General features: G+C 41.7%; 1 protein-coding gene across 2 annotated transcripts in view; it reads left to right on the top strand.

Moving 5' to 3' along the window:
• The window catches only part of NCBP3 (nuclear cap binding subunit 3), a 552,095-nt gene that overhangs the window by 20,219 nt on the left and 508,614 nt on the right, over window positions 1-23,262 (top strand). For both annotated transcript variants that reach the window (XM_069615023.1, XM_069615024.1), the window contains exon 2: window positions 6,182-6,247. In XM_069615023.1, coding sequence (XP_069471124.1) covers window positions 6,182-6,247 — 66 coding nt within the window. The remainder of the gene's footprint in view (window positions 1-6,181; window positions 6,248-23,262) is intronic.

Genomic DNA, 23,262 nt, shown 5'->3' with positions numbered 1-23,262 from the left:
CAAGCCTGCATTTTTCTCGAATTATAGGGTCCCCTTGCCGCACACAGCAACTGCACAGTTTATGATGTTGCGTCCCCGCTGACCCCTAGGGATAGAAATTTTGGTTTCTATAAATGAGAATGTCCGGAACGAAGAAAAAATAGGTCTTGTCTTTTAAAATGAAAGCGCAATCTCGCATGGAACAACGTAGCATATTGCACATGTCTTTCTCCGAGAAGTTTCTTAACCCCCCAAATGATCGCCTCCCCTGCTGAATTGCTGCAGAATAGTCTAAGTGAAGCCCATACCATACATCTATACTCAATCACTGACTGGAGAACCTTTCAGAAACCCTCTGAGTATTCACTCCACCATTACATCTATAACATCTCATAGCACACAAGAAAGATTTTGGAGCACATATAAGCACATCTACAATTTTTTTGGGATTCAATCTCTACTACCACTGTCCTTAGACAGAAGCACACCATGTTCCTGTCCGGGGATGCTGTCCCTAGGTTATCGTGGTGTACCGCCTATCTTACAGGAAAGAAGGAGATGACGATCCCTATCTACACAACCCAATCTATCATACGTGGTACACAATTTCAAATTTAAAAACCTATGCACTAGCCCACACTAACATGAGAGAGATTGATATGGTCTCATCTCATAACACTCTGGGCATTCCAAAGGGGAGCATTTATTTCAGTAACAAGGCCTTTATTATTCACCCACAGTGAAATATGTACAGTCAAATGGGTGCCAGAGGCTGTTTACTAAAATACTGTGGACAGTCACAGATTTGACATTCTTTGTGAGAAATTCACTACGTCTCAGTCTGCCCAGAACACTCGCTGTATCAAGTGAGGAGCTGCTGTTACTGACGCTGCTACTGTGTGGAGAAACTTGTGTCCTGTTTCTATTTCCATTGATACTTTGCTTAAAACCTCCTTTGCCGCGCGGTGCGGAGTCCGGCACTGAGTCCCAGTCTGCCCAGTCCGCCCGGGTTCGACTCGGGTTGTGGTGAGGCCGGCATGGTTGACTCTTCTAAGCCTGGCTCTGATATTGGCCCCCAGACTCGCCACAAGACGCTCCAGCAACGCTGTATGTTAAATCCATGGACGGCTGTTTTACAAAAAAGGCACGCCAGGCAGTAAGGTAAGCAAACAAGTAGTTAACCTAAAACAAAACACTTCTGCCGCTCCCTTGCAGATTACTGCCCCAACGTCTAACGCTGTCTCTTCTCAGCCTGTGACGCCCGTGAACCTCGCTGTTGTCGCGCTTCCACACTCGCGCTCAGCTGACTGTTCGATCAATACAGGCGATCATTTTCATGAAGAGTTAACACTACGTCCGGCTGCGTTGTTGTCCCTCGCAAATCTTGAACCAGTGTCTGATACTGTCAACGATCAAAGACTATCCCCAATGTGGGCGGATACGCCTGACATCTAATTTTCTCCGTTTGATATAATGGATGCAGAGATTGAGTGCTTCGAACGTTGTGCAGGCTGACATTGTTGAGGCTCAATATGCTCCATCGGACCTTCACCCTGCGGATGCCCGATTGAGTAATGTCCCGCTATATCATGAGTCGGCACGCACTAGTTTGCCTCTCTCCCCTGGTACCTGCTTCCAAACAGAGGGTGCGACTGGAACGCCCAAGACGCTCGCAAAGGTGTCGGCGATATCGCAGTTGAAGACACAGAAGGTGCCTTGTTTGCCTCTTAACAGTTCTACGCTGTTACCACCGTTCAGCTTGCCGAAGTCCAGCCTTCTGGAAGTCGGCGGGCAAACTGTCTCGCTGAGAGGCAAATTGCAACGTGGCGCTGATTCCGATTCTGATGAAATTATCTTGACGAACTTCACTGAAAGTACATCAACACTTGTCCAATGGATGCTAATGACAACGCTCCTGCAGCCCCACGACTGAAGGATCAAAGAAACAAATTGCCAGCTTTGAAGTCGCCAAGACTTAACGATCTGCCAGTATCAAAACATGTACAAACTCCCATAAACCAACATTGCCACAAAATAACTAACACTCCATCGGTGGCTTTGTTTACATCTACGCCCCAGTTGTCGCTTCCGTGCGGACGACCAGAGAAAATACAGGAAACCCCAAGCACGTCTAGATGGACTGGAGATCACAATGGCTCTAAAAGGATAAGACCGATCCTTGACTCAGTGAACCTATCAAAGCCTCAAACACCACTAAAGATCCATCAAGCCGCGCAAGTTTGGGAGCTGATTATCCTGTAACTCCAAACGCGAAGTCAAGTCTTTCAGTGGCCGCCGCCATCCAAATTCACAATAATGTGCTTGTAGCGTCGTCACAAGCAATGATACCTTTTTGTGAAGTTATATGAAGCAATGAATGAAACTATTCGCGATCAGGGCGCAATGCTAATGAATCTGACAACAAAAATGGAGCAAATTGACAAATTCACGTTGTTTTTAAAGCAACAAATACAAGCTGATGCTGAACTAACTGTGCTGTGGCAAAATTGGCTTTGTGACTTATCTGCGCGCCACCATTGTCAAAATGACAACTTGACCCCTGGCCTGCTAGCTGCAGTGAAATGGATGACACAAAATGCCAACTCAACGGTAGACTTATGTGCCTGTACGCTAAAAAAGTCCAGTCTGGTTAATCTGGACAAAAATCGCACCATAAGAAGCTCAATTCAGAGCTCATCCCTAATGAATCCAGCTAAGGCCCCTGTTTCCACCCAAGCAATTAGCAATTTACCACTAGCACCAGCCTCAATGATAACTAATGAATTGGTACTTGGAGAAACAACTTTATGTCCAATAATTTGTGTGGAACGGCCTCTGCAGAAAAAGATCCGTCTGCTCTAGCCCCAGTTGAAAAGTCCATTGGTGTCGTTTTACGAGCTCAAACACAGACACAAATGGAATTGCATGAAAAGCAATTTTCTTCGTTTGGCGTTTTTGCTGGCGCCGCCAAGTCGGGCGCTGTTGGAATGCTGCTGAAAGTGAATGTTTCTGCAACATCTGAAAAGCTGTTGGTGCCTTCGAAGACGAAAACAAGCTCTAATGTAACGAGAAAACCCAAAATGAAAGCTGCACCCTCTGACCATTCAAATAGAAAAAAATTCATAAGGAACCTGCCATCACCTTCAAGATTAAGTCTATTTGAGCGTGACACCAGTGCTTGTGGAGGCACTTCTACCAAGGCGAACAACGGACAGCCGCTGCCGGCGAAACCAGTGCACAAACAAAGACGTATTAGATCTGACGACTGTTCATCTGTTACATCTGTGTTATCTGCTTCTACTTATCTTTGTGATCTATGTACGTACTCTTGCACCGATGATCACGAAAGTTCACAGAATCCAGGCACAGTGCTAATCTCAGCACCGCGGCGGCCCAACCGCCAAGCTAAAAATGGTGGCAGTATTAAAAGTGCAATATTCTCTAGTTGCAGCGCTCGGGAGCGGATAGATCAGCACTTTTGAAATATGGGAAATCGGGTGCAATACACTGTTCATGTGGAACCTTGCGTTGATGCAGCGACCAATAGGCAGCACAATAAGCCCTCAGGCTTACCTTGCAGGAGTAAGGTCAGGTTCTTTGGGGGGAAGGTTGGAAGGTTGTCTTGCATACCTATGATACTGCTTCTTCTTCCTGACTACCTCTGTTCCTGAGGGTTGTCCATGATTTGATCGAATGACAAATGTCTGAGGGAGAAAAAAATGAGTTATTTAAACGAAGACATTTCTGGTAACCCTCACCCCTCCACCCCTTACTTACCTTTTGGCAGCACACTTCGCTGTGTGCCGCAGATTCCTCCATTCCTCTGCAACGCCCCTCTGACTTAAGTTCATGGAAACTGGTGCTCCAGTGCCATTTTCTTTTTTCAACTTGGTGTTTAGTTCGCATGGAACACCCCCGCACCCTCTGATGCAGTTGTAGTGAGCAAGGGAGCAGGGGACATACGATATCCCTGCTCCGTTTGTCCACCATAATGGCACCGAATGGGATGTTTATTAGAAATCTTCGGCTGTTCGTAATTTTCGTACAACTGCAATTTGAATAAATATCCATTTCGTGTTTTTTTTTTTAAAATAATTTTCTTTTCTTTTTTTTTTTATTCATCCTTTTCTACTAATTCCGGTCTTGAGTGATCTACAAGCTGGTCTTTTTGGACTTTTCCTAAATTACTTTGCAGTTCTTAACAATGAAAGTACTTTTTTTGGTCACCACGTCGGCCAGGTGGTTAAGTTATTTGGAAAACCTACTGTGTTCAGTTACCATTTCCTGGAGGAGGAAGTAGCTTACACTTTCGTCCTAAGGATCTCCTTCTGTCCACTGGTCACAGTATGACTGAACACCACTATTGCTAGATGTTGGTGAACGCAGTGTCTGTGTCTGCAACAGGTGCAATGTTGTTTCTTTACGCTGCTGGGCATTTAAATACATATCTAAAGAGGTGACCAAGTTAAAGCAGATGGATGGAAGTGGCTTAAGTCATTCAAAACGGGGCAGCGAGAGTAACCCTTAAGCTCATACTAAAAGCTCACATTAAGTTGCAGTGTTAGCTCAAACACCCCACCTTCATTAATATTTGGTGGACAAGCTATATTGTTGTAGTGGCCTAAAACCTTCGGCGGGTCCCACTTCTATTCTCTATCCAGAGTCTCAACTCCTGTGGGATGCCGCGAGCATGGGGCACAGACGAGGGTTGTCAATCGATGGAAGTTTAGGACAAATATAGGGCAGCAGGGCGGGCTTTATCTTCCGTGTTTGTTCTTTATTATAAGCTGAGCCCGGGCACACAACAATTTTTTTTAATGTTGCCATATATAATTTAAGATCTTTCAAAATACATGTAAAAAGCGAAAGCAAGCATAAGCATTCATATTTACAAGCGATTAAGGCATGTGTAGACGATCTCGTAGTAATGCAATCTTAATAGACTGACTGCTTTACGCTTTGAATGATTTACATTACAATGAAGTCTTTTCAGACTATAGGTCTTTGTAGCGCGACACTACAGAAAAGTAGCATAAGGGGGGGGGTGGCAACTAAAAGAGGGGAGAGGGGCAAGCTGAGTTTAGTTGGCAAGCTTTGTAAGGATCGTGATGAACCCCTTCAAAATTGTATTTGTCTAAAGTACTTCTCCCTAAAACTGTTGTTCTTTAGTGTTTAAAGTGGCTTGTTTATTGAAACATCACTGGTATATCAGGGAAAGGATATGCCAAGGATAATTTACATAACTTACATAAAGGCTCCTTGTTTGGCCCAGATTCCAGGTTGTCATACTTCTAACTTAAAGATAAATCTTTGGCTCAGAGATATTTCAGGCAATGAATTCTAGAACAATGTAGTGCTTCGTTTATTTGTGCCTATTCAATGCGTGCTTAACGGCATTGTTATAACTTAATTACATTCCATTATCAAAGCCTGATAGTTTAGTATATCCTCTATAATACAAGACTGCCGCGAGGAAGAGGGATTAAGAGGTAATAGATTAGTTAAAAGTAATCTTCATTACTCTTGATTGAGTCCAACTCTTCTTTGTCACTGTGCTCGCCCCGCCCACTCTCCCTGTTTTCAGTTCAGCTTTAGATATTGTGGCTTGTTACACGTAACAGGAAGTCGCTGACGTGAAGGTGACCCGTATAAGCAAGCCCACAGGGAGATGAGTTTAGGATTTCCCCAAAAGGGATTATTAAAAATCAGTGTCTCTAGTGTGGATAATTACAATAGTTTTTTAATAACGCGGTTAATACCGAAGAGGTTTCTAAGTGCGGACCCATGGCTCGTCTATCCCTGGCCATTTGCCCACAAGAATATAGAACTATGATTAAGTGTTGCTGTAATAAAGATTACCGATAAGTATGTATCCATTTGGATCAAATAAAGATGCATCACTACTTGTTTGCAAGTGATTTTGTTTCCAAAGGAACATTCGTATTTTGTTTTACATGGTAAATATGTAAGCATTTGTTTTTACATTAGTGTTTTAAACTGCTAAAGAAAATAGAATAAATTATGATAAAGTTCAAACCATAGTCAATGATATACATTTTCTAACCCTAGTGTTTCCCATAGAGGTCATGAAAGTAACTTGCAGGCTTTATTTGTACACGCTTTTGCACTAGTTCAAATCTGCCTTGATGATTGTGTTCTTGAATACCTGCAACATTTAAACTCCTCTTATTTGGTATTTTAGGATACTAGCAGGCGGTATGAAAACAAGGCTGGCACCTTCATCACAGGAATTGATGTAACATCAAAGGTAAATGGCATTGTGATGCACTGCATTTGCCAAGACATGCATGGCATTAACATGGTGTTTTCTGTCGTAGCTCACAGAATGAGACGGCAATGTTTTGCAATAATGTGTTGTAGCTCACTCCTGGCAAACCTTTGAAGTCGACCAGACACCAAATTGGTTATTTAGTATTATGGTATATAGGTTTTTTCCTTGCAACAAAATTATTCTAACCTATTCCATTTCATACATTTTGTTTAGTTTGTACTGTGTTTGACAAGGCTAATCTAAATAGACATCAAATGAATTCCTTAATTAAGTGCATAGCCCTTTATTTACAAGCGTTCATGATCTTATGGGCACAAGAGGATCCAGAAAATACAAGATCATTTGTCCAGTCCCCTCTAGAACTTTATTTTTTCCTGACTTGTTTTTCATCAAGAAGTCCGTACTTCAGGTTCACCCTGGGAATTGCAGTGTGAATGCTACTCTCTTCCATAGGAAAACCGAACATTTAATTGCTAATAACTTTTGACTTGCAAGACGGATTTGGCAAATGTTTTGCAAACAAAAATTATAGCTGCATCTCCCAGGGTGCTTTGCAGCAGAAAGGCTTTTCAGAAATGAAAACACGCCATTTAAAAAAAATACATTGCTTAATGCAAGCAATTAACACAGTAATATTGGGAGGATGCGAAAACGAAAAGTGCAAAATAAGCTATTTTGAGTAGGAAAAGGGTTGAAATTGCATCATGCCAGAGGTAAGTAGGGAGGAAAGCAGATACCATGTGAAGCTTGGGGTAGTCTGGAGGGCCAGTTAAAGTTCAAATGTTTTTGCATATCGTGGGAATCTTGCAAGATTACCGTAATAATAATGGAAGGCGCCCGGAAACGCACATGCGTGACAGGAGTGTTATTGCAGTGATTGGAGTGTATTTACCACAAGACTACTGCAGCCTGTGACCATAATAATGACATTGCTGATGACATCAATCATCTAACTAATGGCATCAGACATAAGATCACATAAGATCACTAGGTATTTACACATATTTAGACCACCCTTCTGTTTCTACATGTGTGTTATTAGCATTTTAGAATAGTTCATAACAATGAGTACCTTGTTCAAAACAGTAATCAGGTACACATGCCTCATGTCACTAATTTTGAAGCTTTCATTTGTAGTATTTTAGTAAAAGATGATATCTGAATTATAAATATGTAATATTTTACAAATATGTTTACTTTCTTTTAATAGCAATAAAGTAATCTGCATAAAGTAATCTGCATAGAATGTTCCTGTTTGTGGCAAATATATCAAAGACATGTTCACTATAATGCATGAAAAAACAAGAAGGGGCCTTTTTTCAGGTAATATATTGGCCAGGAACTGGAGTGCGCGCCTCGCCCCTTCTTGATTTTTCATGTTCACTATAATATTTATACAGTGGAAGGGCTTTTGTGGAAGGGTTGTCTACGGCTGTGGTGCATGCTGCTCGACTTTGCTCCTGTTCCTGTCTACATTTGCTATACTTGCTGCATGAAGCAAAATCAACGTGTTGAAATTGTTGAAGAAACATTTGGCCCAGAATCCTCATAGAATAGGAAATTGGCGCTTCATGCGCATGCGCTTCCTGTGGAAGGGCTTTTGTGTAAGGCCTGTCTACGGCTGTCTTGGGGTGGCCGGGGTGTAGGGGGTCCAAAGATTTGACCTTTTGTCGGTATGCTTTGCTCCTTATTTTGTTTGGCTTAAACACGCCACTAAGTGTCACGTTTATTTCTTATTATTGCCTTTTCATGGCAAGCTGTGAAATGGTCACGTTCTACTGTACACACAAAGCGATAATTTATCTTTGTTATCTAATTATATCGTGATCAAAACAATTTATTACTGTGGTTATATATACCTTGGTGCCTCCTTTTATTTGCATAAAGTCTTAAGTTTCTATAGGAAACTTAATAGGCAATACCATTTTGAGTACATGAAAGGAGCAAGGATGTATACTTTAACCTCTGACATGCCAATATCAAGAAACACACAAAGCGCTAAAACAACCAACGCCTATGCCGCTGAAGCGTGTGTCTAAAAAAAGGCATTACCTTAACTCCGGTTTCTAGTAAGCCGGTAACTTCATCGGACATACAAGACTTCTGCACTAGCCGGAGTCCATCGAAAGGAAACGCCCAGTCTCTGAGTGCTGAGACAGCAACAACAGCTAATCTGCAATTTAGCAAAAAGTTTCAAGAACTTCTTGCAATTCCCCACATAAGAAACTATAAACACAAATTCAAACGCCCGCAGATGGACACTTCTGCATACTCAATAGAGGACTCCATAATCAATACATGAAATTAACAAGTGCGAAACCCCTAAGAAGAAGGAAAAGTTAACTATGATTGATCTAGTACAGAGTTCTACGGAGCCCATTGATAACCTGAATCGGCCACTATCTTCATTTTCATTTGAACAAGGTGTTAGTGTCTCTCCAATAGCCTCCATCTCTTTCGCCGCTCCAACCCCAAGGCGGCCAACTGACCCAGCGAGTAAAAAAAGAACAAGATAAACATCAAGCCTTGCTTGAGATTACACTCTCATCAATCAATGTGGCAATAATTAGCCTGGGAAGTCTATTTTCCGCTTTAGACGAGAAATTAACGTTACAAGCAAACCAAATAAAACCAATCACGGATTGGATTGCCAAACACGATCAGTCTAAAATAGAAATGATAACGTCACCAAAAGTGCCGATCATCTCTCCTGATCTATCTCAAGGTGGGTTGAAGCAACAAGCCCCCAAAGAGAGCTCTTTTGTATCTGTCCTACCAGCATTTGTTGAAGTGATACGTCTGGTCACAGAGGAACTCGAGCCACTAAAAGAATGCCGAAAACCGTATGTGCCAAACACTGATCCTCCTCCAACAGATCAATCAACAAAGTAACAAACCTACGACATTTTTCAAACAATCGGGGGAACAATTCTGCACCAAAAAACTATACATGAGAAGAAATCAACAATAAAGATAAAAACGAATCAAACCAAAAAATCAAAGAATATTAAATTTCCAAGTGCTAGTACCAAATCATCATCCAGTCAATTTATTAAACTGACGGTGGCGCTAAAACTGAACGCAAGTCAAGCTGTAATCAATAAATACAAATATATGCAGAATTTACATAAGGCAGTAGAAAGCCCTGGAGATGGGCCAAGAGCAATCGATCATCCGCCTTTGGATAACCTAATTTCTGAACTAGAAAACCAGAAAAAACTGGAGGCAACTATGGATAGTCAAAAATCGATTCCTCATATGGTCCCAAAGAAGAAAAATCAGGAAGGTGCCAAAATAAGCACGAATCGGGCTAATCAAGATGAACGTATAGACAAAGAAACTCGTTTCAAAGAAATCCGAGATGCGGTCGATGCTTATTTGCCATGTCAGATTGGTGATAATCCATCACATACAACAAATTTCATCTGGAACACCAACCACGAAGGAAATTCTAAAACCATGAATAATCATTGTGGAGGCACTCAACAAGTGGGAACTAATATACCGGCAAACTTTGTACAGCAGATCACCGAAGGAAACTTACGACCGGCGATAGTAAAAAAAAATGACAAAAAATCAGGAAATAAAAACATCGCCTGTAGCTCATGATGGAAAGTTGAACAAAGAGACTAATAAGATTAAAAAGGCCCAACATACAGTAATCATGAAGTGCCGGGCAGCGCCAATTAAGCAGTTCACATTATGTTGGGCCAACATCCTGAGCATATTCAAAGACACTACAATCTTGGGAGACATGACTACAGTTGACATAGCACAGGTGGAATTTCCCAATCTATATGAGCCGGAAATGGTAAGACTATGGATTCCCTCAGGTTTGTTTTCTAATGCTATTTGGATGGCTAGAGTTGAACTATTCAAACTAGGGTTTATCATTCAACAAGACCCGGAGAATGCGTTATCAAATAAAGCTATTAAACCAACCATTGAGAAGTACATATCGATCTGCCAAAACTCAGCACCGCAGATGTCAGATTTAACCAATCAAGCATAACTATCACACATGGTAGAGTCGATAAAGACAACTTATATTAAATTGGCAAGTTGGAACACTCGTGGACACGCCCACTTTGAGAGATCTTTGGGAACTGATCTGACTGATTGTAACATATTGGTGCTGCAAGAAACTTGGCTGTTGCAGGAGCCTTCGTGGAATGACCATAGCATCCTCTTGCTTCCAGCCATTGCTGCATCGAAAGGTTGGCCGATGTCGGGCCTAATGGTGCCTGTAAAAAAAAAGTACAGGATTTACCATTCAATCTTGGGCAGAACCGAATGACTTTCTACAACTTGTCAAAATCGGTCATCCTAAGCGAGTAATAGCCTTAATTAACATTTACAGAAATTCAAGTGGCATAATAGATGTTAAATTCTTTCGAGACCTTAAGCACCTATTTGGTGGCTCTGGACTTGCACGTTACCAATATTGTGTTAGCAGGAGACTTAAACCTACGTTGTCTCGATGAAGCCTCACACCATCGAAATAACTCGCTTGAGTGGTCTTGTCTGTCAGAAAAAGGCCTTGCTATGGCCAATGGTGCTATATCTGGAGACATTCCTGCCAGAGCTACCTGGTCCAGAGGAAATACAAATAGTGTAATTGATTTTGTATTTGTGGATAAAACCCTACACAACCAAGCAATCAAATTTGAAATAATTAACCAACTTTACAGTGATCATAAAATACTAAAATTGACCTGGGACTGGGATTGTAACGAAACACACATTAATCAGAATTTTCAAGCCAATCTGTCGGTTAACGGGAAGACTCGATTTCACTGGAATGATCATCGCTTATCTATGTCAAACTCCCATCTTGTTGAGAAATCTTGCGAGGAGTGGAAATAGTCAATATTTGTCAGCTCTCGCTTCATTCAAGGTATATAGCAAACTAATTTTAAACACAAGAATGCAGCGAAAACAGTCTTCAGACTTGGAGCAAAAAATCAAAAGAAATGAACTACGAAAGAATAAAAAAGCCATTCTCAAGTTACCACTTGAAGAAAGAGCGAAGGCTCTAAAATCAATGAAGGGCCAATACAGGAATTGGACCCAAAGCCAACAAGCAATGAGATACCAACGTGATGGGGAAAACATGTTAAGAGCCTTGAATTCTAAAAGCACAGCCGTTAGCTGGGGTATGCTAAATAACACTACGGGTAATACCCAAATAGCAGCCCAAACGAATAGTGTTATGGAAGAACAATGGCTACAGCATTTTAGAAATCTTTACAAAATTGGCTAACAGAAGGATGCTTTATCTCCATCCACTGCCTGTCCCATTTGGCAAATTCAGATGTCCGCTGAAGACATTGAATACTTCATCAAGAAGTCGAGTGGATCTCGTGAACCGGGGCGGGATGGCCTAAGCAACGCAACACTCAAAGCTAACCCTGCTAGCTGGTCCATAATTTTACACACCATCTTTACCAATGTTATCCAGAACAGATCTATACCAGCTTCTTGGCGATCCTCAGTAATCATACCGATTTACAAAAGTGGCGATCGATCCATGCCTCTTTAATAGATGTGACGGGGAAAACATTTTCTCGCTTCATTCTGCGGGATTTCAATCTGTGGACCAAGCAAGAAATTAAATGTGGTCCTCACCAGACAGGTTTCGTGGCAGGCATGGGCACTGCCATCAATCTCATGTCTCTTTATGCTATCAAACTTGAGCATAAAAGATCGAAGCAACCCTTGTATTTAGCATACATTGATTTGCATGGTGCTTTTTATTGAATCACACGATATTTATTAATCAAGAAACTACAAAAAGCAAAATGTCCTGGACATTATTCACTAACTTCATCACTCTGATACCACAATGCAGGTCCGTCTGAACATCGAGGGTACTCTCTCTCGGCACCAGTAAAGGTTAATGGAGGCTTGAGGCAAGGTTGTATCCTTGCCTCAGCCCTATTTAACTTTTTCTTGTTCGATTTGTCAGAGATATTCAATAATGTGAACACCGATGCTCCTAGACTGGATCGCAAGAGAGTGACAGCTTTATTGTATGCCGATGATTTAATTTTAATCTCCAGGACCCCAATTTGCCTACAAAACTCCCTAGAAGCACTGGCTGATTAAAGTCTAACCAGTTTACAATCCATATCGCTAAATACAAAATCATGATTTGTAATGCGCCTAGACATAGATCAAACAAACACCCCTGGAAGATGCAAGAGTCAGAACTCAAAATTGTAGCACAGTACACTTATTTGGGTATGAGAATTGATAATAAACATTCTAATGAAGCTCATGTACACATTCTATATTCTAGAGTTATGACTTCTATCTCCCAAACCAAAGTGATACTACACAAATATGGCAAATTTTCCATCTCCCCAGGCATAACTTACTATAACCAAAAAACAACTTTGGTACTTCTATATGGGCTGGAAACATGGCTCAACCTAGAGAATGACATCTTGCATAAATTTGAAGGAAAATATTGGAGATCAGTCTTAAATCTGCCTCGATGGGTTCCAGTTGTATTTGTGTGCCTTGAGTTGGGTTTACTATCTTAAACGATCAAATACCTATGGCGACAATGCGCATTATTAAGGAAATGTTTATTGGCGGGTACACAAAAGACTCTGCTTGCGTCTCTTTCCTGCTTCATGTTGGAATAAAATTATTCGTTTGCTAATAAATGAAAAACAGCAGTCTTCGACATAATTGCAGCGGCATACCTCCTGCTACATATTCTATTAGAGGATCCAATCAGAGCTAAGAGGAAATTATACCTCTATGACTGGATAAAGACACGAGAACTACGCTGCACATATAAGGATTTCAGAGATAATCCTTTTGCAATGAAAAAGTTTGGGCAATGTGAACTGTGTCTGATTCGTTATCGATCAGTGGCTTTGCGTTCAGCCACCCTACGATTTAGATAAAATCTTCGGTTAACACGAGAGCCAATGGTTAAACGCAAACTCATTCACAGTTCAACTGGTTTTTGCAAAAATCCAAATCACAATGAATCTCTTAGACATATTATGCTAGAGTGTGTTGAACTAACTGTTAAAAGAGAAATGTATCTAACTAAACATTACATTCAGTTTACCACTTTTAATGATGAAGAACAATGGAATTTATTCTTTTCCACTAATCGTATGTCAATTCACATTGCCGCTAAAAACTTCTTAGAAAAAGTGTTTGAAGTGTCACACAGTGAAATGGCAAATGTTTGAGACTGGAAGCAATTTGTCGCTGAAACATCAGCTTGTCATTTAGTATCTTGCTTCCACACAGTGAAAAAAAATTGAAGACATTTGTTGTCACTAATTGTTTTTCTGTATTTTAACTGCTATTTTAATTTTTTGTATTGTATAAAATTATTGTAAAGTTGATTTATCAGCTATGAACAATAAAAAAAAATAGTTACCAAAAAATAAGTTGAAATGGAGACATGTTGAACCCTAATTGTTGACTATATTTTAAGATAACCATATGTAAATACTCAATTGTTTTATTGTAAGAAAAATGTGTACACAGATAATTTTCTAATTGACATGAGAAGTGCTTTAAAACAAGGAACAGCAATGTATTGGGATTCATTTTAAGATTTCCATACATGGTGTGAGGAATCTGAGGGCGTCATCACTTCTTTCCGAGGTGCTGCAGAGTCGTTGCAGTGGAAGCAGATTGTGGCAGGCGTTGTCTGAAGGTCTCAGGTGGCAGGGGCACCCTGCCACCTGGAGTCAAGAGGACTCCTTCTCCAGTAGCCCGAGGTGTCGGGGGAACCGAGAAGAGGAGCCTGCCGAGCTAGGCACAGCAGCAGCCACGAAGAACCATCCGGAGCGGAGAAGGGCACACAAAGACTGGCTGGTGCTCACAGATCCCAACTCTGTGGGTGGACGAGAGATGGAAGATCACCTGGGTAGGGGAGCCCAGGGTTATGCTCGGTGGGTGGGGATATCCTAGGTGTGACGTGGTATTACACCAGGAAAGGAGAGGAGGACGAGATCCCTGAGGCCTTTGTAGGCTGTAATACATCTGCCTCCATTCCTAACATTGAATCTCTCTTAACCAGATTCCATAACGTCTCCTTGCATAACAAATGCTCTAGAATTCCAACGTGAGGGCAACTCAGCACAGCAGTTCAAGAGGAGGAGAAAGATGGTGCATAATGAGAGGGTGACAAGGAAAGAAGCAACCTTGCCTTTTCCGACCCAGGCCTGTGAAACATCTGCAGAAGGAATCCTAAGACCGCAAACAATAGCCAGAATGTGTTGCAGCAGATTTCAATGCTACACAAGACCCTCCTCTGCTGATTAGCAAGCCAGGGAGTGTTAGGGAGAATTCTCCGGTAAGGCTAATTTCCCAAACCTAGTGAGTCCCCCAGCAGCTTTGCTGGATTTTTGGGGTTTATTTTTTTTTCTCCTGCTAAGAGTGAGACTCTCTTTCTCCCACTCTTAGGCATGATTTGAGAATGTCCTTTGACTGTGAATGTGTTTTATGGGCTATGGGGTCTTTTACTCCATAGGGCTTCATGTGTTTTTGGTATGTGTGTTACACAGCACCCTCAGTGCAGTAACACAGGGGTGTCATAGTGATCCCCCAAACATAGACTCCATACCCTGGGACTGACTACTGTCTCCCTATGGCATGTAAAGGCACCATTGGCTTTACTAGTCTCAAATTGTGAACTGAACCAGTACAAACCATCATATTGTGGAAGTACTGGTAGGGGTAATTCGATTGCCCCTGGGTCTGTTTTCCAATGGGGCACTGTCCAGTCCCCCCTTGTCGAGTTTCTGGCTGGTGGCAGTGGATACCACGTGAAATATTCCATCGGAATATTTCTTATGGGATTTTCCAATTGATTTTAACCGCACCACTTTTTGGTGCAATGTTAAAGATACCGCCGGGTTATTTATTTAATATTCATTCCCCGGTTGGGTCCTTTTGCCAGGACTCGGTTTTAAAATGGCGTTTGTGTTCGCCTCTGAAACTCTAACCCAAGTAGAGCCCTTTGTTCCACTTTTTGGCGGGCTTCTGCACAGAAGCCCTCCAAATGGTGTCACGTTGTCTGGGGTCTACAGGATGTGTGGGAGGGGGATTAGGCACCCTGGACTGAGTTGCCTTGGCAACTCAAGTCGCACTTTTGTGTGATTGGCCCAGTGGTGAGCTGCCTGGCTCACCAGTTAGCATGTTTGAGTGAAATCTAGGCTGTTGAATGGGGGTTTTTCTGCATAAAAGCAGGGCTTTGGGGACTGGAACTTCAGATGTCGCCACAGGACCTAAAGAATCCGAAGAGGGGAGAAGCTGAGCCATCTATGATGACGACACCACCGGTGGAGCCCTGCTGTACAAACTCGCCACTTCCCCGACGACAGAGGAGATCTTGTTCCAGGAGAGTCTTCTTCCCTTTGAGCTGGTGGGACCAACCAGTTCGCCTTTTTCGCCTTCCAGGACGTCTCGTGGTCGAATCGCCAGTGCCAAGCACCCCGGCGGCCGGATAGCCACGCTTCACCACTGACCGCGCATAAAAGGGTTGTACCTTTTTAATCGGGAACTCCACGGCTGGTTTCTTCCCTGGCAGTGCAACGACCTCCAGCTTTCTTCCTTGTCGAGATCATCCCTTCCTCTGGTCGAAGCCACGACTTGCACCCGCTACCAGGAACAACTGCCACCGCTGGAGCTTTCTCACTATTTCAGGTACTGTGTCCCGCCTCGTCTCCCTTGCAACGGATTGTCCAAGGTGTCCCGTAAATCCTTGACTTTCCAACTGGGTTGACCTCAGACCTGCTAACTTTGCCTTTCTGAACAGATCCAACCTCTTTTGACATTTTTCTGCAAAGACTTGGAGTGCATTTCCACTGTGTGATCTTGGGCACATTCCGCCTTGCTCTCTCCAAGAGTGGGCCTGACCTATGAACTTTGGCTCTACAGTAGACCCTGCCTTTCTTGACTTGCTGTGGTTTCTTAAAAGTGTTGGTACTGTGTTATTTCCATACTCTGCCTTTTCCCTCCCTTTTTTTACGAATTATTGGAGTACCATCTAAGCTCACCTCTGTTTTGCTAATAAGTGGTGTCTAACCTAGACTTGTCGAATAATTAACTAGTGAGGTTTATATACTTATAGTGACTGTGTTTGAACTTGCTTGATATATTAGTGTCAGTGTCTTTTCATAAGTGTGTTTTAAATAAATAAATATATACTTTTAATACCAAAGCTCTGGTCAGTGTTTGCTTGTTCTACTGTATTTTTAGCTCTATTGTGTATACTCTATATACTGCCTAAATCTTCTTGAGAGAGGGCTGACTGCTCAGCCACAGCTACCAGGTCAATCTGGGTGGTGCAGACTGCTACCAATTGGGTTTACTGCTTACTCCTGTGGTCTTAAACTTTTTGCAGTGGTCCCTAAGGGAACTGCACAGGTTTTTGCCTAACAGGGAGAGACGTTTGTCTCTGTGGTACCGACCCTAACTCCAAGAAGAAAGACAGCCAAGCGGTTCATCACAGCCGGTGAGTCGGGGGGAGAGTCGATAAGAAACGGAGCTGTGTTGAACGAAAAGTAGCAAACGGCTCATTTCATCTGTGACAGGTTTAAAGAGCCATTGTAACGCTACCCTGGTATCCACGGGGATGTCACTCGGCCTGTTCTGACCTCTTCCGACCTTGGACCCTTCCCTGGAGGCTATTCGACTGGAGACTGGGCCTGAAACACAGGATTGGTAGAGTTTAACTCCCTATTGTCTGTGCTTGAACCCCTTCTTCCCCGCGGTCCAACCCTTCCCTTTGATCCACAGCTCACTTTGTTTTCTTGGATAGTGTCCTCTCCGTCCTGCTTTCAGCGCAGGGGTGCGTTGATTGATTCGGGCTCGTTGCTGCCTAGTTACTTCACTGGCAAGAGTCTGACAGGTAAGTATATTGAGTCTTTTGAACAGTTCTCTAACTTCGTTCCTTTCCTTCCTTAGATGATGGCCGGCGTCCAGGGGTGGCGGCGTGCTGCTGAGATGAGTAGCGCTGAAGGTGAGTGAGAGCGCGATGCACCCCTTTCGTATTTGCATTGAACTGAGTTCTTTTTCTGTGTCTTTTAGGTGGCGTGACGTTTTCAGCCTGGATGCCGGTTATGAAGAACAATTGCAGTGGGTAAGCGCGGTATGCAGCGCCTCTAGATGTTTCCACGCTAACCTGGAATGTCTTTTCTCTCTTGCAGATGGATGAGAAGTTCCGGAGACAGTTCCCCCAGAGCGGCTGGGATTCAGGTAAGCGTTTGAAGCTCGTACAGTATTTAAAAAATAAGCAAAGGTTTGCGGAATGCTTACTAATGCCTTTTTTCTGTTCTTTTCCCTTTTACTTAGGAAGCGGCGTGCCGGGATGGGAATGACACCGCCGAAGATGCCCGCAGAACAGAAGGAGCGATGAATGATGGGCAGAAGCGCCGCAAGGTAAGGCTGTTCCTAAGGGTGTTCTTGTTCTTGCAGGAGCTGAGCGCAGAAGAAAGATGCAGGCCTACTGGAGACCGATCCGAACACGGTGAGTGTCACGCTGCAGGTGCAGAAAACGCAAAGCATGTTTCTCACCCTGGGTGTGGCTTAAATAGTCTCTGGGTATCCCAGGTGTCTCTGGGCTGAACCACACCCAAAAGACTAGACCGCACAAGCAGTTCTGGGAACCGAAATATGTGGGGGCATCCATCTTGTCCCCATCAAAGCACTACAAGTCCAATCCCCAATGTTATCCTATGGGAGTGAGTGAGTCTGGTGCCACAAGCGCCAGGTCTGACTCCAAGTGGGTCTTTGGGGGGCTGGAGATGCCCTTGAGGGCCATGTAGGTGATCGTGGCCTGGCTCCTGCCTGACATCTTGGAGGGCTGGGGACATGAGGGGCAGGAATCATGACGGCGATTGATAGAAAAGGGTGGAAACCAGCAACGTGGGAGTCTGGTACCACGTGGGTGCTCATGTAGGAAACCCTGGGCGATAACCAGTAACCAGAAGGACTTGGGAAAAGGCGAAAGGAGGTCAAAGTGGTCTTACAGGGTTCTTGGATAAACCTCTGCACGCTCGAAAATCTTTGACCGACAGATGATTGTGAAGATAAAGGAAATTAATCCTGCTTGGTGAAATTAGTGCATGAACAGTGTGTTGCAAAGGTTAGCAAGAGTGAACCTGGCGGAGGGATGCTAACAAGTAGGGAGGAAGCCTGAAGTCCCATGAACAGTGTGTTGACTGGATCCGAGCCTGACCAAGGGAGATCCAGGGGTGAAGATTAATCGCCCACAGTTCATTCAAAAGTTGGCAAGAGTGAACCCGGCAATGGGAGGCCAACAAAAAGGGGTGAAGCCTGAGGAGCTGTTTAAAAAGACATTAAGACTTGTGAATGCAAGGATTGTAAGACAAGGGTAAGTGGATTGTCCCCCTTGGCATTAGGATCCGAGTCTGACAGAGGGAGGAGATCCAGGGGGTGGGATCCCCAATGTGTTCATTTGGAAGGAATTTTTTGTGTCTGTTTTGTTGAACACATCAGGCCCTCGAAGGCAAGAAACTATTGAAAGGAGACTTAACCATCAAAGAACCTGATAGCTTTGACGAGTCGCCACAAGGACTGCCTTATTTTTAATTTGATGGTCGAAGCTTGCTCTCATCCTAGATTTAGGTTTAGATTCGATGTTTTTCCACCCTGCATTTACATTTTTTTTTATTTAAACAATTTTTATTGGAGAACATTAAGGATACAAAGTTTGAATAGTACTTAGAACATCAAAGTATGGTGTACATGGGCATATTTGCATATTTCAAAAGAAATGTTCAAAAATAATGTGATTTTAAAACATCACACAAACCCTGTATAACAAAGATTAGAGAATAAACCCAAATGCAGTGGACTGCAGATTGTGATACACTAGTAGTACTATACTTATGATTTAGAGCTTGGAAACAAAACACTAGACAAACGGGACTGACATGAACAAGAGGAGGAAGGGGAGGGGAAGAATTAGAAAAAGGTACAAATCAGTATTATGTTTTCCGAATGCCAAAAACTAAACATTACTTAGAAATTCTAAAAATGATTGTCATTTCAATTCATGTTTATGCAGTTGTGGGGATAAAGCAATGCATTTTTTCTATGGATATTGCAAACTGAATTCCACCATACTTTAAAATGAACCTTCTTGCGGTATTTCCAATTAAAAGTAATAGTTTGAATAGCAATGACCAAAGGTAGACCAAGCAGATAACAATTGTTCTTAGTTATATTGGGTTGAATACTTTTGCTTCCATGAAATAAAACTGTCAAAAATTCAGACAAACTTGAAAATATGTTTTAAAGTTGACCACACGTGTTTCCAGAAACTTTTGACCATCAATACATTCAAACAAAACATGTTTAAACGGTCCATGATAACTGAGACAGCTCCAACATTTATCATCTTGGGATAGGCCACCTTTAGAGAGTGTTAATGGAGGAATGTATGCCATATGATGAACATAAAACATTGTCTGAAGCATACTTGCTGAAACAATTGACTTGGAAATATTGGACCATATACCGGGCCAGCTCTTCTGGGAGTCCTCGAGGGAGCAATCTCGATTCCATGCTTCTAATCGTTAAATTTCTTCTGTTGGTGCCGACAAACTGGCTTTGTATAACATGGACGCTGTGGTAAGAGGATTTGATAAATGGAGTCATCTTTGGGAGGAAAAGGTAGTTATATATTAAGATGTAATTTTCCATAATAGCTTCCACAAGTCTTGCATATTGCTGTAAAATGGACAATGGTGCATCAAATGTTGCTATAAATTCATCAAAGGTGAGAGGAATACCTTGATTAAACAATTGTCCTATTTAATATCCAGAGCTAGCTATGGCCTCCAACATAGGGTTCTTTTATAAGCGTTCACTAGGGGATTCAACCAAATGTAATGGGAAATACATTTTTGCAGTTGACAGTAATAAATATGATCGCAGGTACAATATCGAGATATTGATAATCGCGCTATGTAAGCGCTTCATCATTTTATTAAAGTAAAGATAATCCGTAAGGGTATGCGGGGAGACCATCGCTCTCTCTATAGCATACCAGTTAGGCATATCTGGAGACGTACGGATAAACCACGACTGGGCTTGCTTTAAAACAAAGGCTGAGTGATAATTTTTGTAATCAGGGAAACCTACTCCTTCTTTTGTTCTATGCATCTTAAACCTACATAATGATATCCTTAGTTTCTATTTCCCCCATAGAAATTTAAGAATACAGGTGACTAGAGATCTAAAAAAGTAAACTGGAATATGGGTAGGAAGCATATAAAGTATAATTGCAGAGATCATCGTTTTAAGTGCATCAAGCCTGCCCCACCAGGATAAGACAAGGTGAGACTAAGAGTTGGTTAATTCTTTCACTCTAGCTAAAATATTAGCTGTTATGTTTAATTATATTCTTGTCTGAGGGCTCAGTGGAGATTCCTAGGTATTTGATGCCAGTCGAACACCATTTAATTCCAAGTCTTACAATATGGTGTTTGGTGCAAATAATGTTGAGTGGTAATATCTCTGATTTGTTCGTATTGAGTTTATAGCCTGAAGCTAGAGAGAATTGTGTAATAATACTCATCAAATGGTCTAACCATTCATCAGATATATTCAAAAAGAGTAAAATGTCATCCGACTAAGCAGCCAGTTTGATTTGAATATCTTTGTATTGAACTATTTTTTCATCTTGTCGAATTGCTTCTAGGAAGGGTTCCAAAGATAGGATAAATAAAAGGGGTAACAGGGGGCATCCTTGCCGAATGCTCCTATATAAGGGGAAGAAAGGAGATGCGACCGTTTATAAACGCTGAAGTAGTAGGGTTGGAGTATAAAACTTTAATAATGGATATGAATGAGTTAGAAATGCTGCGCCAGAAAAGAGCTTTGAACATGTAGTTCCATTCTACTCTGTTGAAAGCTTTCTATGCATCAAGGGCTTAAGCTACATATGGGTTATAGGAGTTCTGGATGACTTTTAGAATGTTCAGAAAGAGTCTGGTGTTAGCTGAGGATGATCTGCCTTTAACATAACTTACCTGATCATTTATGATCAAATGTGGAACAAAAAGAGGATGAGTCTAATAAAAAATAAAAAAAGTTTAGCAAATATCTTACAATCAGTGTTAATTAAAGAAATGGGTTAATAATTTTGTACCAGTTTGGGGTCTTTATTGGGCTTGGGGAATACAATTAGCATTGCTTTGGGGAAGGATCCTACTGCTTTCTCTTGTTCAATGAATGAGGTAAAGAGTTTGTAATATATCCTTGAAACTGGCAAAATAATCAATTGAAAAGCATTCTGGGCCCGCGTCTTTACCTTTCTTAACATCATTGATGCTTTGTATACTTCAGTAGATGATATGGGGGAATTTTTAAAGATTGCAAGTTAGGGCTTTTATAAGAATTTCAATTAAATTGCTCAAGGAAGTTTGTAGCTTCAGTATTGGGACTAGCCTCTGAGTATAATTTTTGATAAAACTTAGAAAACACCTGCAGAATATCTTTCATAACTCTCTTGCCATCATTATCCGTAATGACAGTGACCTTTGCTTTGTGTTTTTTTTGTCTTAAGATGGGACACTAGAGCTGTCCCCGTTTTATTCGAGAACTGATACATTTTGGATTTGTACTTTAGAAGATTGGTGCAAGAATGTTCCATAGCAAAGTTATTGTACTGTATCCTTAACTAAGTAATCTTGCTAAGAAGAGGAGCGGCATTAGTCCGTATATATTCTGATTGTAACGTTTTAATAAGTTGAAGAATATCCTCAGCTTCTGTTTTAAGTTTTTTCTTCTTGGCAACGGAATAAGATATAACGTGGCCCCTTAATACTGCTTTGCAGCAGTCGCAGTTATTATGTACTGAAGTGTCTGCTGAAGAATTTTCATCAAAGAAGTGAGTGTGTTGATGCTGAATACATTTCACAAACTGTTCATCTTTTAAGAGTGCTGAGTTGAACCTCCATCTGTTATTATGATGAACATTCTGTGAGCTGGGTAATTTAACGTGGACAGGAGCATGATCAGACAAGTGAGATAGTATCTATTGTGGCCTCTAACAGTTAGTTAGCTAGTGATTTAGATAGGACAACATAATGAATTCTTGAAAATGAATTGTGGGGAGGTGAATAAAAAGTATAGTCTAGATCAGATGGATGGGTAATCCTTCAAGAATCTGAGGCCTAATTCGGAAACGAAATAGTGGAATTGTATATGTGATTTAATAGATTTAAATCGCACATTAGACTTTTTATCAAGAAGAGGGTCAAGAACTTTGTTGCAGTCCCCACATAAAATGAGGTTGTTCGAGTGGAAATTAAGAGTTTTGTTCCTTAACTTGGCCCAAAATATAGGATCTGGATTTGTGGGACCATAAACATTTAAGATGGAGTATTCTGTGGAGTCAAAAAGGAGTTTAGCTAAAATCCATCTTCCTACGTTGTCCGTTTCCATGGATAACACTTTACACTGTAGGTGTTGAGAATAATTATCTTATTCTTTTTCCCATCTGCAGCACTTGAGATAACCTGGCCTACCCACAGACGTTTTAATTTATTAGCTTCTGTTTGCGAGAGGTAGGATTCCTGTAAATATGCTATGGAAGGATTAGACCTGTTAAGGTACAATAAGATCGTCTGCCTCTTAATGGGTTATGCAGACCTTTAACGTTCCATGTGGCAATATTAAGTGTCATGGATATTGATAAAGCAATATACAAATTTATAGCTAACAATGAGGCATTGGTAGTATGAAACATACAAGGAAAAGCCACATGGGGAGGGGGATGACAAACAAAAAGAACATGGAATTTTCCAACTTCCATTCGAACCAACAAGTGAATAATCGAGTAGTGGCTAACCAGAAACAGCTACTCCAATCCATGTTCATAAAGTGTCAGTATGTGGTAGGGGTAGAGAGCCGGATACAGACGCGTCCATCCTCTGCCCCACCCCAGCGATATGATGGAGTTGAAAGATAACAAA

This window comes from Ambystoma mexicanum, chromosome 9 (assembly GCF_040938575.1).
Source record: "Ambystoma mexicanum isolate Mex_15411 chromosome 9, UKY_AmexF1_1, whole genome shotgun sequence".
Classification (NCBI taxonomy): domain Eukaryota; kingdom Metazoa; phylum Chordata; class Amphibia; order Caudata; family Ambystomatidae; genus Ambystoma; species Ambystoma mexicanum.
The sequence above is the reverse complement of the archived record's forward strand: the minus strand, read 5'-3'. Positions and strand labels throughout refer to the sequence as shown.